The sequence below is a fragment of the Brienomyrus brachyistius genome, chromosome 1 (assembly GCF_023856365.1).
Source record: "Brienomyrus brachyistius isolate T26 chromosome 1, BBRACH_0.4, whole genome shotgun sequence".
Classification (NCBI taxonomy): domain Eukaryota; kingdom Metazoa; phylum Chordata; class Actinopteri; order Osteoglossiformes; family Mormyridae; genus Brienomyrus; species Brienomyrus brachyistius.
In genome coordinates this window covers 6,963,827-6,980,106 of record NC_064533.1, presented here as the reverse complement: position 1 = coordinate 6,980,106, position 16,280 = coordinate 6,963,827, and the positions used below count along the sequence as shown (strand labels likewise).

General features: G+C 46.5%; 1 protein-coding gene across 1 annotated transcript in view; it reads right to left on the bottom strand.

Moving 5' to 3' along the window:
• frmd4a (FERM domain containing 4A) overlaps positions 1-12,046 on the bottom strand; it is a 101,410-nt gene extending 89,364 nt beyond the window's left edge. Inside the window, exon 1 of the mRNA XM_049006189.1 lies at positions 11,844-12,046. Within this exon, the coding sequence (XP_048862146.1) occupies positions 11,844-11,876 (33 nt within the window). The 5' untranslated portion in view covers positions 11,877-12,046. The remainder of the gene's footprint in view (positions 1-11,843) is intronic.
• Between the last annotated feature and the right edge of the window lie 4,234 nt (positions 12,047-16,280).

Here is a 16,280-nt window from a genome sequence, read left to right as displayed (position 1 = left end):
CTGGCATATTGAGATCTTCTCCCAATACATGCCAATGACGAAATTTCCCTCCCTGCTTTTGCGGGCCCAGAAAACAACCATGTGGGGGTGGGACCCTTATTGGCAATATAAGCCTGACCCACTTTCACTTTGTAATCATCCAGAACTTTCCACCGCCCCTTCCCTGAGAGCAATCCATTGTAGCCACCCCCTCCTGGGGTTTAAGCCTTCCTGGGTGACGTTATGTAACCATAACAACCAGCAACCACCCACAAAATCCAACCTGTTCCCCATCCCACGTCAGGGAAGAAGGTAAACAAGACTTTCTCCTACCGACCCCCCCTCCCCCTGGTATTTTAGCACTCGCTCTGTAGAGGCGCTGATTATAATCGCGCTTAATTGCTAAAAGGCATGATTATACAGTTTTGTTGTTGTCGCAGCAGTTATAATTTAAACCAGCCAAAAAGGACACTGATAACCAACATACTGTTGCTGTCCCCCTTACTCATTAACAGATAATCCCATGCCAACTGTGAGTTTAGTTATCCACCATAACACAGAAGCAATCCTGTCCATTCCTAGCCTTTACATGTTTTTAATATTGCTGTCTGTATCTTTCAGGTTGATGTTCAGCCTAGACCAGCCCATTTAAGGCTCACAGAAAATGCTGTGTAGGTACTCGATTCTCCAGAGAGCTAATTAAAGAGGACCTTTTTGCCAATGTACAGGAAGTTCTTCACTGACGTAAGTAATCCATTCCACAAAGCCTTATGCAAGTCAAACTTTGTGGAAGTGGGATTTACTTTTCCATGCCATTCGAGACGCCTCGTAACAAAAAACACAAAATATACAAACTAAAGAACATGTATTAAGCAAATGAAAAGATAAGGTCTTTTAAATAAAAGTCGGTTTTACGCAAGTCGAGAGCTACCTATAGTTTTTAATGTTCATAAATCTACCGGTGAAGAAAAACACAAACCTCCTCATTCTCTCACGTTCCAGGGGTCAGTATCATATTTTCCCTGATTTTTTTTTGCCTGATTTCTGACTTTGACCGTCAGCTTCGGTTGGATCGTCCGTCCGCTCTATGACACATTTGATGAATGACTCCCCGCAAGTGAATCCCCCACACACTGAGAACGAGGACGGGAAGTGCTTTGGGACGAGGCCGCTAACACATGCCACGGGTGACCCAGCGCTTCCCCCGAGCACCGTGAATGCCAGGCTTCCAGCTTCGTTAGCTTGCGGACAACGGGGCAAACTAATTAGTGTTTACAAAATCACCCCCAGAGATCACAGACACGCCGTGATTCATGTTTAGCACTAGTGACCTACAGGGCCTGAGGCAGCACGGTCTGCTGTTCATAAAGTTGCAGCCAGGCAGATTTTATACATAGTGAGGTCACCGAAACATTGGAACAAGAGTCACAATTTGCATTGAAACTAAATGGAAATAATATTCCGAGAATTAGCAGATCACCTGTTAACGTTAGATGTTACATGCATGGCATTTTAGATGAGTGGCATGTAGCTATGCAGAACTACTCAAACCTGCAGGGTGTGGGGGTTCAAATCCCATCTTTAGCTCTGTATGTATGTGGTTTGCACTGGTTTGTGTGGGTTTCTTGCCTTGTATCGACTGTTTCTTAGACTAGACCCTGGGATTAGCTCTAAACCCAAACCTATACTCAAAAGACTCTTATACTCAAATAACATCTTAGAAAGAGAGCAGTATGTTCATCCTGCCATTGACTGTTCGATCTATCTATCCACCGATCCATCCATCTATCCATCTATTTTCTTTACTCTCTTTTCCTAGGCAGGGCCCTGGGGGTCTAGAACCCATCGCGGAAGCTCTGGTTGCGAAGGAGGAGATAACCCAGGATGGGGAGCCAACCCATCACAAGGTACTCTCACCCACCTATAGACAGTCCATGTTTTTCGGCTGAGGGGGAAACCGGAGTGCCGAGAGGAAACACCACGACAACATGGGGAGAACATACAAAGCCGAGCAGAGACTTGAACCCGGATCTTCAGAGGTGTGAGACAAACTGTGGCATCGTGCCCCCCCACCTTAGTCATCTTACCTTCATTTTTCTTTAAAGAAGACATGCTATGTAGTCCTCAAAACATAACCAGGCCAAGCAAATAAAAGACAAAATACTCCTTCTCCTTCAATATTAAGCGGCATCCATACAGGACATTTTCCTCTCAGGACATTGCCGACCCTGATCCACATACCTGCTCACCTGCTGCCCTTCATGCCATATGGGCAAAGTTTACAAATACCGGTTTGGGCACTTAAAGTGAGACCATGTGCTGAAAAGCAGGTTTCCTGCCACGGCAACCAGCTGGAGGCGAACAAAAAACAAGCTTGCATCCGTAGTTTAAGCAGAGAGGAACGGAGGTGGCTAAGCATCACGGTCCACTGCGTTTTAAGAACGAGGTCGGGGTGCTATGCAAGGACACTGAATTAAAGCCTTTGGTGTGATTGGCTGCGACTTCTGTCTTTTTGCATTGGATTCAGCTAAAAAAAACGGGGTTTCCTTGGGCAAATCCTAGATCTTTGAATCAAAACCATTAAAAGCTGATCTTTCCCTCATTAAAATTCACATGCAGTCCTCTCTAGGAAACAAAACAAAACAGCTGCCAAATGCTACAGCTGTCTACACAAGCCCCGTAAATGTTGAACGAGTTACACAGTCACTCTAGCATGAATATTGCAAGGCACACGAACATACATATCATTTACCTCGGCCAAAAAAACAAGGAATGCGTTGCACAGACCCAAAGGAGCCAATATCCTACATTTTGAAGGAGCCCTGAAGAAAAGGTGTTTTCAGTCAAATTTACGAGTTCCCGTTGGCGCACGAGTCTGTACGCTCCCTCAGCGTAAATTGTAAAGAGTGTCGAGCACAAAGACTCTTTGATGAGACCTATTTTAGATGGCTTTTTCAACACCAGCCAGGAATAACTCCACTTACGTCTGAGAGATTGCCGTCAAGTTCGAGCCGTCGGTCTCTCCAAAACGCGGCGCAGCTGGCTGTGCGAATGTGACAAGAGCGGGCAAGCAGAGTTCTGGAGGTAGAAGTTTAGAGTCACGCGAAAAGCTTTCGGGTGGAGTGGGGGCGGGAGAGCATTGCCTCAGGTGCTAGAGGTCCTTCAAAGAAAAATGACGAAACATTGATGGTCGACTTGCTTGGGGTCAACCTGCTAAACCTCTCATCTCAAAATTTGGTCTGGCAGAAGAGTGGTAAGATGAGACGATGTGAAGAGCAATCATCAAAGCATGGAAAACATGTCCGAAGGCTTCCACAGAGACTGACATGACATGAAAACAGGTTTACGGTAGCTAAGGTAGAGGGTAAGATGACAGTCTTAACTCAGCCATTGCATCAAAATCAATGCTATGCATGAGGCTATAGGACACCCCAGGTGTTCCTACAACTGGAGGTGATTCAGTCTTTATAATTGCTACGCTATCCTTGGTCCTCTTCAATGGGGCTTTGCCAGGTGCCCCGATGACATAACTCCGTGCAGGAAGTGCAGTGACTGCAGTGTTTGTTTTTAGAAATCTACGACACAACCAGGGACAATGAAGAAAAACAACAGAAGGAAACCAGATGCATTGCAGGGTCTCAGTCACGTTCCAGTTCGGCAAAGGAGCCCGGATTCATCATCACGGCCTGCTCTGATATTTGGAAGATCTGGGGTTGATTTTCTAGGTGAGTTCTACACAAAAAAACACCGTAAAAGTAGAGTTTAAATTTCGGGGTAGTCAGGATGAATTGGACCATTTCCCTGACAGGCAGATGCCTTATCACTTTCCACCCCATCCCAGACTTCAGGAATCGGAATTACCGCAAGTCACATGATCCATTCAGGCGCTGGTTTTGTTTACTGTCAGCATGTTTCATTATTGGGTGGCTTAAGTCGTGCACAAAATGAAACCAATTTCCCCAAAATGCTAGTTTTGCCACTAAATTGTGGTGGACTCACATTCGGGTTACCTTCAGGGCTAAATGAGCACACTTATTGGTGAACTCCAGACAAGCAAGCACAAGCCAACTCAAAACCCCACAGCCATAGTAATTAAGTGCATTTCTAGGAATGACAACAATTACAAAAAAAGAGGCATACTTCAGCTCCACACCTTAAAATGGCACATGTGCTTAAGGCAAGTGCCCTACAGCTCCACCTAGAGGTGAGAATGCTGTGTTTCATCACTTAACATAGCTGAGGAGAAATACACACTTGCCAGGTGTAGTCAATAAAGCCATCATTGCTCACAGAAACATGTAAGGGTCATCAGGATGAGCACTAAGCATTTTAGCAACATAATCAATTTATATTCTTTCTTTGGGCTGGCAAAATATTTCTCTTATCTCTGCTTAACAACATTAGCATATGAAGTTTGACTGTCATACATGTGAAAAATGGTTCCCCTTCTATTAATAATGACATCTGCTGCTCCTAACACTTTTAGAAGGTTGGTGAAATGGAAAACTACTTGAAATTTTTGATATTCAACAGCCATTTTTTTTTACAGCTCACAGGGCATCAGTACCAAAAGGAATGGCTTGGCACGGGTGCTAATAAAATTATTAGCATCATGCTACATGACAGAAATCGTGAATGTAAAAATGCAGTACAGATAAGACAGACTCCAACTTATTTCTTCCTCTCCCAGACTGCCAGCTAGAACCTCCTTTAAAATCACATTCCAGGAGAGGTCATTCATTTTCCTGCCTAGCAGTTGAGTCCCATCAGCCTGGAATCTTACCACTGGGAGCTCATCATAATTCAGATTCTTCTCAGGGTCAACGGAGAACGGCATGGTTAGAAATCTCATTCAGAAGAAAATAAAGACCTATAGAGAGGACATTACAGCCGTCCAAATTGGATTTCCCCCAAAATACCGAAGTGGGGGGGTGGGGGGAGATCTTCATTATAAGCCCCAAATCTATGTTCTGTTTAGCAAAAGGAGATGAACGTGTCTGTCACTACATGCCAACCCACAAACCAGGCTGACTAAGGCAGTCTAAGGGCTACCCAACATGGTAACGTTTCCTCAATGTTTCACTATAAACTGCCTCACTCCCTCGGGAAGAGATTATTCATACCGGAAGAGATTAGCCCTTTGGTAATGTTCAGAGTAGCTGAATCCAAACAAGACTGTGTTAACTGAACGTATAATGTATCACCTTGTTTACTACTCACAAATAAGCAGTTCAGAGGGTAGTCTGGAAATTCGGAGCAAACCACAAATAACCTTACGGTATTTCTGTCAGCAACTGCTACGTAACTGCAAGAAATTTCTGAGTGTTTGAAAGACCCCTGAATGACCTGTAAGTTATGGGGAGCCTTCATCAATGGGCACATAGATAAGACTCTTCTGTGTACCATGACGTGAAGCCAGTGCCAGGCTCCCCTGTCCGAGGCTGAGGATGACGGCAGCTCGTAAGTAACACAAGGATCGATTAACAAAGAAACAAACAGAACTGTGAACTCATATTCAACCGAAGTGCACAACGCACAGAGGGATAACACGAGAATTGTGCCACAAGTTTAACAGATTTTCATGTCAAATATGTGAGGTTGGTAATCCTGTGAAAAATTACTCGGATCTAACAAAATAAACAGGAGAACCTGAGAGTGCAAATGACGCAAGTCGTTTGTATCCCAGATCATTTCGGCTTATATGCAGCGTGATCCGACATCAATGTGTATTTTGTTCTCTTGTACTCCTAAAAAATCTACTGTTGCATTTCATGACACCAAAGGCCTGATGCTCAAGGATCAATGTGACCCATAATCACGAAATGAGTCTTATGGGTGTAATTCTACCAGTGCAACTTAAGACTCATTTTGTGGTGACGGGTCACCAATATGCACGATGTATTGGTGCATTATAAATGCTATGTAGACGTCTGTCAGAGGATGAGGTGATTTTTACCCCTGAGGTGGTCTTGGCGCATTGCCTCGGATATTCTGTTGGAGTAGGAGGCTAGCAGTTTAATCGAGAGCCAGGATTATGGTAGGTTCTTTTGTTCTGTTTGAGTCACATCAGCAAGTTATTGGACAGATTTCATTGCAGCAGTTTGTAGCCCAACATTAGCCCCTCCCCCTTTTATGCCCAGAGGGGGCGGGGGCAGATTAAAAGCTGACGCCAATCGCCTGCCAGTGTGGCGATAAGCAGCAGCCAAGTTCTCGCCCGGCCGTCTCCTCGGGCAGTCATTCATCGTGATATATCAGGTGAAGTCCATCATCTTTGACCCCAAGGTGCGTCACCAGATGCCTCTCTGTTAATTAACGCGTCCGGAGCACGCAGTGGCCTTCCAAACACCCCTCTACGACACGCTCGAAGCTCGGCCCACCGATAATGGATCCATCTGGTTACATTACCTCCGGCGTGTGTGAACCCGAGCCCGTGGGGGGGGGGAGTGATAAACCGGCACTTTGACACTGATGATATTACACCTCCCCGGCACACTCCCTCCCAGTTAGCCAGTTAGCGTTATCACAGCTAACTCCCCAGAGAAATACGCCGTAACAAAGCCCCTCTCCAGCTCATCAAGAAGGATCAACTGCCGCATGATTGCCACCGCTTCACTCTTCAGTGTTCCTGCTGTTTCAAAGGGTTACCACGGTAATGGCTGTTTCCATGCAGTACTTGCTTTCTATACCCTAACGCTATGTATTGTTTCCAATATATTTGTTTAAAAAAACTTAAAAAATTGTGTGTAATCCAATGGTTATTTTCTTTGGGATTTAAATTCCATGCATACTCTATGGTCCAACATGTATGTGAAGCTGCAAAGGAAAATGATTAGTTAGAGGCTGCACCCTCCTCTTCATGTTCTTGTCACCAAGGATGTTCTCTGAGATCGCGCCCTCAGGGTAGAACCTGTGCCACTCTCCAGTTTCAACCAAATTCAGACCGCAACACTTCACCATGGAAACGGCCGGATGGCAGCACCTGTGTGCTGGGCACCGAGGAGGGGCTCTGATGAAGGGGGGGGGGGGCTTCATGTTTCTGCTTAAGGTTGTCTGTGATTGGAAACCAAGCTACATGGTTTCAGCACTATCTACTGTTAGCTATGCCATTCCTACATGTTCTTATGTGTGTGTGTGTGTGTATGTCTGTGTGTGTGTGTCTCTGTGTGTGTGTGTGTGTGTGTGTATGTCTGTGTGTGTGTGTGTGTGTGTGTGTATGTCTGTGTGTGTGTGTGTATGTCTGCGTGTGTGTGTATGTCTGTGTGTGTGTGTGTATTTCTGTATGTCTGTGTGTGTGTATGTCTGTGTGTGTGTGTGTGTATGTCTGTGTGTGTGTGTGTATGTCTGTATGTCTGTGTGTGTGTGTGTATGTCTGCGTGTGTGTGTGTATGTCTGTATGTCTGTGTGTGTGTGTGTGTATGTCTGTATGTCTGTGTGTGTGTGTGTGTGTGTGCACCAGGTTCCATCTGCCGTGGACCCGTGCTCCTGCACCGTGTGATCAGTCAGAGACAGAAAAACAGATCTGATGTGTAGATGTGGCTTTGATTCGCGGCACAAATAAAATATTAATGCTTATTTTTACACACCGGCTCTAATGTCACATGCCTATAAATAACTGAGATACAACAACGACGGAAATGAAGACGACAGCACAGCTGACGAAACTAGAAGCAGTGCGGACCGTCTCCAGGCTTTGTCATTCAGTACCGTCACCTTCACGTTGTATCGTAGGAGGGAAGGCAGGCGTTTGTTTCTCGGATGCTAGTCCGGCGCTTAACCGAGGTTTTTACAGCGTGCCTGAGGAGCGTCAGAGATGATTACAGTAATGCCCTACATACATACATTACGGTGAATGAGAAAGCCCAGCCAGCAACCCCCAGACGGCTTGTGCATAATTCATCGGCACGCCAAGAACGCCATCCCCACCTAAACCAGCCACACCGCTTTCCCGCTTCCCCCGCTGCATTTTGAACGTCCCGATGACGCTGAGCGCAAGAACGCTGCCGCCCCTTTCAGCATATTCACAGCTAGCTGGTTCTTAGGAGGAGTTGCGGATGTAGAGGTCCATGATAAGGTTGCCCAATTGGGCAACCTTAAGACAAGAGGATTAGGGCTCCAAATGAACATGGTAGAGCGGCTCAGTGGGCAGCCCTCTCACCACCAAGGTTATGGATTCGAATCCCATTCTTTCTCTGTGGAGATTTTGGTTTTTGGGGGATTCCCACAGGAAAACTGCAGTCCGAAGGCATATAATATTGCCCCATAAATGTGTGTCTCCAAAGATGCAATGCATTCTGGGATTGCCCCCAGGCTTACTGCAGCCCTGAGCTGCACAAATCAATATGGAAAATGATCACACGGATCTTTTTAATATTGCCTTCATATGGAACGTTGCAGGTTCTGCTTCAGGCAGTGACTCTAGCAGGTGAAGCCAGAGTACCTGTGTGTAATTAGCATAAATGCACTGGAGTCCTACAGCTTGCAAAAGACCCCACAACATCTTTTCTGCTAATTAGCATCGCTCCATGTATGTGAATATTCATAAGTCAATTATGCAAATACCGGAGGTGTAAACTAATTACGATCCATATTGTGGTCAAGTTAAGAGTATTGCACCAGCCTGCAAAGAAAAGCAACTTGATTCATTCATAATTAATCACTGTGCACAGAACATAATGGTGCCGAACTCCAACAATTTTAATAAATTCTCTTAATTAAACCTCTAAATTATTGTTTTTAAGAGGTTAACTTGGGCTGTGCCATAAAAAAAGTGTTTTTCATTATTCAAAATGTTATGTGCATAATTATATCTCTTAATAAAAGACATGACCCAATGGCTTTGAGCACGTGGGTGAGAAATGTTGGAATTAATGTGCATATATATTTGGCGAAAAGCACAACTGCAAGAAGTACTGAGGTGGTTTGAGGCCAGAGATTCAAGTGGCAGCTGTTAGCATCATGGTTTGCCACACCTGCCCTTCATTCTGCAGCTCCCTGATTTAAATATCTCTCCTGTTGGTGTTTTTGGCTCCAAATAGCCAGACCCGAGGTCCCGGTTCGTTGCCCCCTCTCTCCATTAAGTGTGGCTATTCACCAGTCCAACCAAAACTGTCCCATGGTGCTATTAAAAGCAATCACTGGGAATGACATCTGGCCTCAATTAGCTACAGTGGCCGCCGACATAATTATAATAAATAAATAGATTGATAAAAATGTGAACCCACATCAAGGGAACATCATCAGGTTCATTAAAATGCCGCATGGCGTACTCTGCACATGTGGCAAAGCCACACCCACCTTCCAGGTGTTTGGAAAACATCGGTCCTTAACTGACAGATCCCTGGAACACCGAAAAAAAAACAATTACTGAGCCGAGATTAAACTGAGAAAAGCTGGGGTGGAGCTAGAAACCTCTGGAATGCGCTGCTGTCGGTGAAGCCATGTGCTACCATGTCATTGGGTCGCCGAATGCGGGTTAACTTTCGAAGGCCATCCCATGGAATCACGTAACCATGGCGAAATGGGAACATGTATCAGGCAGTGGGCAATCCAGCTGTACATCTGACTAGCAACTGTGTGATTGTGTTGGGGTTTTGGGGGTTAAGGCAAGCCTAGTCTTTTAGAAGAGTGCAGGATGAGCTTTGCTAATATTGTCATTTCAGGTTGAGTATCAGCATATCTGTAATCCCATTATGGGAGCACGTATCAGAACTAGTCACATCTGAGTGATTTTCTTGTGCCGTTAGCTACTGTGAGCTTTGCCAAAGCTCTGAGTGGCGTGAAGAGGAAGTCACAGTGAAGCCTTTGGGATTGGGTGCTAGCTGCACAGAGCAATGCTAATACAGCAAGTGCGATTAAGTGCTCAGGCTGAATGGCTGGGTGCTGATCATGATTAGCCAGACGCTAAAGCCACAGAGCCAGGCGCTATGAATGCTTAGCCAGGTGCTAAAACCGCACAGCCAGGCCTTATGGACACTTAGCCAGAAGCTAGATCTGCACAGCCAGGCCTTATGGACACTTAGCCAGACACTAAAACTGCAGAGCCAGGCTCTATGGACACTAAGCCAGAAGCTAAAGCTGTAGATCCAGGCTCTGCGTACTCTTAGCCAGGCGCTAAAGCTGCACAGCCAGACACTAAAGCCACATATCCACGTGTCGGCAATGGGGTCGCCAACATCTGGCGTGACACTCACGCTTTCAGACTCTCACGCTCACGTGAGAAATCTTACGACAAATCTATACTATTCCATTATAAACCCAAAATTAGCTACATCAAAAGCATTGGGGCAGTTTGCAAATCCTACGCACTATTTACAAGGTAATAAAACTGTTACATACATGCAAATGCGTGTGCAGACTTGTCTTGAATTGAAAATCTCATGCCAGCCACCTAACCAAACCTGCATCAATACTTAACCAAGCACCATAGATACACAATTAGGCACCACTGACGCTTAGCCAGACGCTACATTCACAAAATCAGGCAGTACAGATGCTGAGACAGGCATTATATTCACACAGGCATGCCTTACAGCCTGATGCTATCCAAGGCACTACAGTACTATAGGCAGGCCCTATCCGAGGCATTGCATTCGCATAGTCAGACCCTATCACAGGCACGGGTGCTGCTGGTGATAAATTACCAGGGGTTCCCCCGGAGGATCCCGAGGCAGGACCTGGCGATGGACTCCAGCGCAAGAACCATTGGCCCTGCAGCTCATTAATCACGGGCAAACTCTCCTCCATGGCTCCGTCCCCCCACCACTCCTAATGACAGCATTAAAAACCCATTTTATCCGGCTGCCTGCACAAGTTTCTCTGCCACGGACACAACCTCGGCTGGGGAGCAAAGCTCGTTCGAGTTGCTCAGTTTCCCGCGTAATTAACTTCCAGCACGGGACAGTGTCCAATGCATCAGCTATAAATATAAATATCTGTACACAAAACGGAGAGATGCATGTGTATCAGAGGCAGGATGGGATTTCGGGGTTTCCCATGTTAAGTTTTGCCGATCAAGGGTAGGTTTCGCCACCATAATTTTCCTGGTTCACATACCCAGCAGCTCACGGGGAAAATGGCCAGTATGCCAGATGGCCAGTCCAGCCCTGGACAGAGATACGGAATGTATGTTGGAGCAGGAGATCACTTGCAAAAACAGAGAAAAAAAAAACAAACTCTTATTTACTTGTAATACTCCTAAAAAACAAAAGCTTAATCTTATCAGTAAAGCGGTAAGTGCGAATCGGGAGCGCAGGCATTACTCTGCAGTGCTGTGTTTTGTTCCAAAAATCATTTAGAAAGATTGGTGTCATCTCGGGGATGTGCTGACACGTGTGTTAAAACAACCCGGAATGTTCCGCTGGCCCGGGGGGCACTGTTATTACTGCGCGATGCCGTCTCGCTCAGGAATACCAACGTAAAAATGAAAGATCGTATCAAAGGCAGTCAGGGCAAGAGGGAAAGAATCTCAACTAGACCTCAGCTCAAAACAAACGCCTGTCCTCCTTTACTGATAGAATAGAGGAGGTTTGTACTGTTTTCTCCAATTCTTCGTCACTGAACTCTACAGAAAGTCTCTGTCTACACGCCTCAGCTGGCTGCTGTAGCCCAAGGCACCTGCTCCTAGTCGACATACAGTAAACATCAGAAATTCAGTTTCCCTCCAATAAGTGCTTAATGCAATCCCCTGTCCGTCTTCTTCTCCAAGACTGTATCTGGACAGACAAAGCTGACTAAAGCCCCCGCTTTACCCGTCGGCACATTTGCCTCGCTCTTGCCGGAATGCTTCTGCCGTCACCCCTGGCAACCCCGCACAGCCAACTTTTACCGCCGCCGCCGCCGCTCTCCCCTGTTGGCGCCAGCCTTACCCTCGTCCGCATCGGCGACAGAAGACCTTCCATCTTGGCTGCTGGCTCATTCCCCGACGTTAAATTCCCGTCTCGAGCTCCACCGGCCACCGGTGCGCCGGCATCTCCACAAAAACCCGAGCCGCTGCAGCGGCGGCAGCGATGACGGGAGAGGCCCTCGTCTCAAGCGTGCGTTCTGCTCTGGACGCGGAGAGGGAGAGCGAGGATGTGCCGGGCTGGTGCCCCCCCCCCTGCCTCTCACCCCCACCTCTCCTCCGCAGCCTCAGTGCCCTGCTCCCACTGGAGCCGGCCCCGCGGTGCCTCGCCACATCTCCTGCCCCCAGCGATGTCTGTTCCCTCTTCCTCCGCAAACGATGCCGGCCGTTTTGTTTCTTCCTTTCTCCCGCAGAGCTTGCTAAGCAGCAGCTAGGAGATCCAGCTCCCCCTTACACCCACTCCAGGGCTCTCTCTCTCTTCCCTAGTCCTTCTCTCTCTCTCACTGCCTGCCTCTTTCCTTCCTCACTCTCTGTCTCTCACATTTCTTTATCACCCCCCCTCCCTCCTATGTCTCTGTACCTTTAAGCCATTCCCCCCTTCCCTCCCTTTCCCACCCGAAAGCCGGGTCATGAAAGTCAGCGTGGTAGGTGTTTTCAGGGGCTCAATTGTTTCCTTCAACAAAAGGGGGACAACTTTAATGCCTAGCAACCTGATCTCTCCCTTTTCTCCTCAAACCGAGCATGACTCACTGTCCATACCCCCACCCTTCCCTGCCTTTAAAACACACAGCTAAAACACTCTCCTTTGCATGACCATCCAAAGCGGCATGCTTGACGATCCTCATGTTCTTACAGCTAACAAGCAGCTAGTCAGCTAGTTCCATCCTCCGGAAGATGAAATTTATTCCTTCGCTTCTTTTCAGCGAAGGAAGGCAAACAATGTAAAGGTTATTTAATAAATGCACGGGGTCGCTGCTAGTGAGGGCTCTGGAATCTGAAAGACACCATTGGAGGGAAAATTCTCTCAAATGTCAGTATATTTCCATGATGAAATGACCCTGTAAGACTGGGAATGGGATTCAGGAGCGACTGGCAGCTGGTGTTTGTCGTCCAAATCATCCATGATGGATGAAATTGTGGTCAGCAGAAAAGTATAAGAATCACTCATCGGCTGTCTGGTCTGTAGGGGGCGCCATCGAACAAGCATCGCCGCTTAGAGCAGGGTAACGGAGACATTTCCATATTGTCTGAAGCACGAGGGGGGCTGGTCTCTGGTGGGGGTGTCGGCTGATTTGTAACAAGCTCTGTATCCTGCTCTCTTCCCCTGGGTTCACGCAACGGGGCATGGGGGTGCCGAGGGGGTCAGATCCTGCGTCTGCTGGCCGAGATCCAGGTGTGTGGTAAATTGGGAGGCCCAGGGAATCGATGCGGCTGCTTTTGATTCATGTCCTTCTCCTGTGGGTCAAACGACCTGATGATCTGACTGGAGCACACACCCCTATCACCACCCCGGTCCAGCATCCCCCGGGTGCACATTAAGAAACACCGAATCGAGGAGGCCCTGAAAAATGCCGTCTCATTAAATGAGCTTCACAGGGTTCTATAAATCAGGGCCGCCATACTGCACGCGCTGGTTAAAAAAACATGAAGGAGGGGGTCGTCCCTTCAGAGGGACTGCTTTTCGTCAGGCAGTAAAAATCGGCACACAAGCAGTAAAGAGTCACACGGCTCTGGATGAGTCTCGGCACGAGGCACATGCTAATACGGATGCAGTGCGCTGAAGCTCGCAGTGTGGAATGTCAAAAATAATACAGGCTAGTTGTTTCAATGCTGGCTAACTGAGAAACTCAACCTTGCCCCTATTCGTAGGATCCTTGAATGTTCTGTGGTCAGAACGAGTGTGAAAATGAAAGAAGGAGGAAGGAAACATGGAATATGGCCAATGGATAACAGGGGAAATCGACATTATTACAGGCTTTCTGTTGAGTTGACATGGCCTGGCGTTACTCTCTGTTACTCAACGAGACTCTGCGTGCTGGGTGGAGCATCAGGGTGATGAATAATGGCAGTGAGGAGGGTGATCTTACTGCAGATTTGTGAAGTTGTTATGGCATAGTGCCCCTTGGGAGTTAAAGCTTGTCTTACAGAGGACAGGGTTTGTTGGCTTGTGGGAAGAGAACAGAATTCAATTTTCAATTCAATTCAATTTTATTTGCATAGCGCATTTTCACAACGTTTCATTGTCTCAAAGCACTTTACATTATCCTCTCCCAAAGCCCCCCAGTGAGTAAGGCAGAGGCGACAGTGGCAAGGAAAAACTCCCTAGTAGGAAGAAACCTTCGGAGGAACCTTGCACATCCCCTGGACGACTATTTCACAGCTGAGGAACTCGATAAAGGAATGCTCTGAAGAGACAGGACTCACTTATCCACGTCTGTGAATTTTTAATAACGTGACTTTTGGAGCTCACAACCAAGCTACTGAGCTCACACGCATTTGCAGTGTGAGTTTTACACTGAAAACTTTGCATAGCAACTATTAACTCAGTTATATTCACTCATTATTTGTAATGGGGTCTCCATATTAATTGAACATATTGTGACATATTAAAAATAATAATTATATCAAACGCTACGATTCCTGTGCTTACATTACCAATATCAAACATGTAGGCAGGACCATTATGGCCAGCAATGGCTTCCTACACCCAACAAAAAGGGGCATTAGAGACACATCGTCCACCTCGATCTGGAGGCAAAGCCATTGTAGTCTGGAGGTCTCAATGGAGGTCAGATGAGAGGTGAAGACCGGACTCGAGCTGCCTGCCAGCTTCCACTGGGCTACAAAAGGTTCCCTCTGCCTTCGTCCCAGGCGTCTGGGTGCCCGGTCAAGGTGGAAAACCAGATCTATCTCCTCTGAGCTACCAAACACATGAAGGGAGATGGACCTAGGAACAAAACCTTAACCCACAGTCCTTTGGGGCTGCTGGCACCTTCTGCTAATGGAGATACATGGAGAAGCAAGGATCATAAGACCTGTGTGAAGGACGTGGCCGAGGAGGCCATATTGGTTTTTGGCATTGTGCTTTAAAGCATTAAGCATCGCCCTTCACCCATTATAATGATGCCTGACATCAACACTGTCAGAGGTTACTAGATATACAGAATCCCTTGAATAGCCTTTATCCAGAACAATCCAGAGTCAAACTGTAGCCGCGAGTCTATAGAAATCCGCTCCTCCCATCCGGGCAGTGTAGCATCCTGCCATTGCCATGGCAACGTGAATCTAAATCCAAATCCATTATGAAAACCTTTGAACTGCCCTGTCTCCGTAGTAACACTACTGAAACAGCAAAAATATTTTTACCTTAGCCCACAGCTTTATTTTTTCGGTTAACATATTTATCTGAATTTAGGTTTTCAAATAAATGTAGTCATTTTCAGTTTTTAAACAATTTTTTTTTATTTAACAACAATTGTGATCAATTTTTTGTTAATATGAGGCAGCAATTCCACATTGACATATTTGCGTTTTTGTATGTAGCTATTAAAATAAAATCTTGTAATTGATCTTTTAATTTAATGTACCACAACACCTATATCTCCTCGCAATAGGGAAGAACGATTCTTAAAATAAACCAGGAAATTAGCAAATTGCAGCTTTGCCCCCCTCCCCCCCACTTTCTTGCAGCTGACCTACTTATCAGCTGTATCCGCTATCCAAATTAGCTATTTTAATTTTTTCATTTATTTTTAATTTGTTTGGGCTCTATGGCGCCCCATAGGCTCCTCAAGCGCCACTCCTGTCTGTGAACAGCTGACGAAACACGAGAGGGTGGACAGCCAGCGCAAAGTGGCGTTTCCAAACATGGCCACCTTTGACGGAGCAAGATGGCTTCACTCATAACATCAGCAGGTGGTGCTTCTCCTTATGTCTCTAACATTATACCCATGTGACTTAGATTAGCCAGTGTTAGATCAGGCAGCCCTACAAACCGAGACTCTACAGAGAAGCATATAACCCCAGAAAGCACAAAGAGTAGAAAATGATATGCATAATGCTTCTAATCTCATTAACATATCTTATTTGAATAATTTGGCCTTTCCATCCCCATTAAACTCAACCACAATAGAGGACTAAGACAAGCCTGTATATTTAGGTACTGTCAGTATTTTACTAATTCCTGCACCGATTTCTCCACAGAAGTAGCCCATCTCCGGACTGCCCAGCATTCCACGGCTCTCTGACCAGAGCTGGGTTGCACCCTCGCGTTCGGTGTGTACGTGTCGTGTAGCTGAACTTAGCCACACTCATCATTAACGACTGAAACGCGGAGGCGAAGGAACAGGCGCTTGCGCCCGGCATCCTGAAATTACCAGTGGTAGCTATTAATTCGGTAATTGATTCGGGCCGACAGCCAGACATGTCGGCACAGAGCAGCCACCAAATCGATTTCACGCTG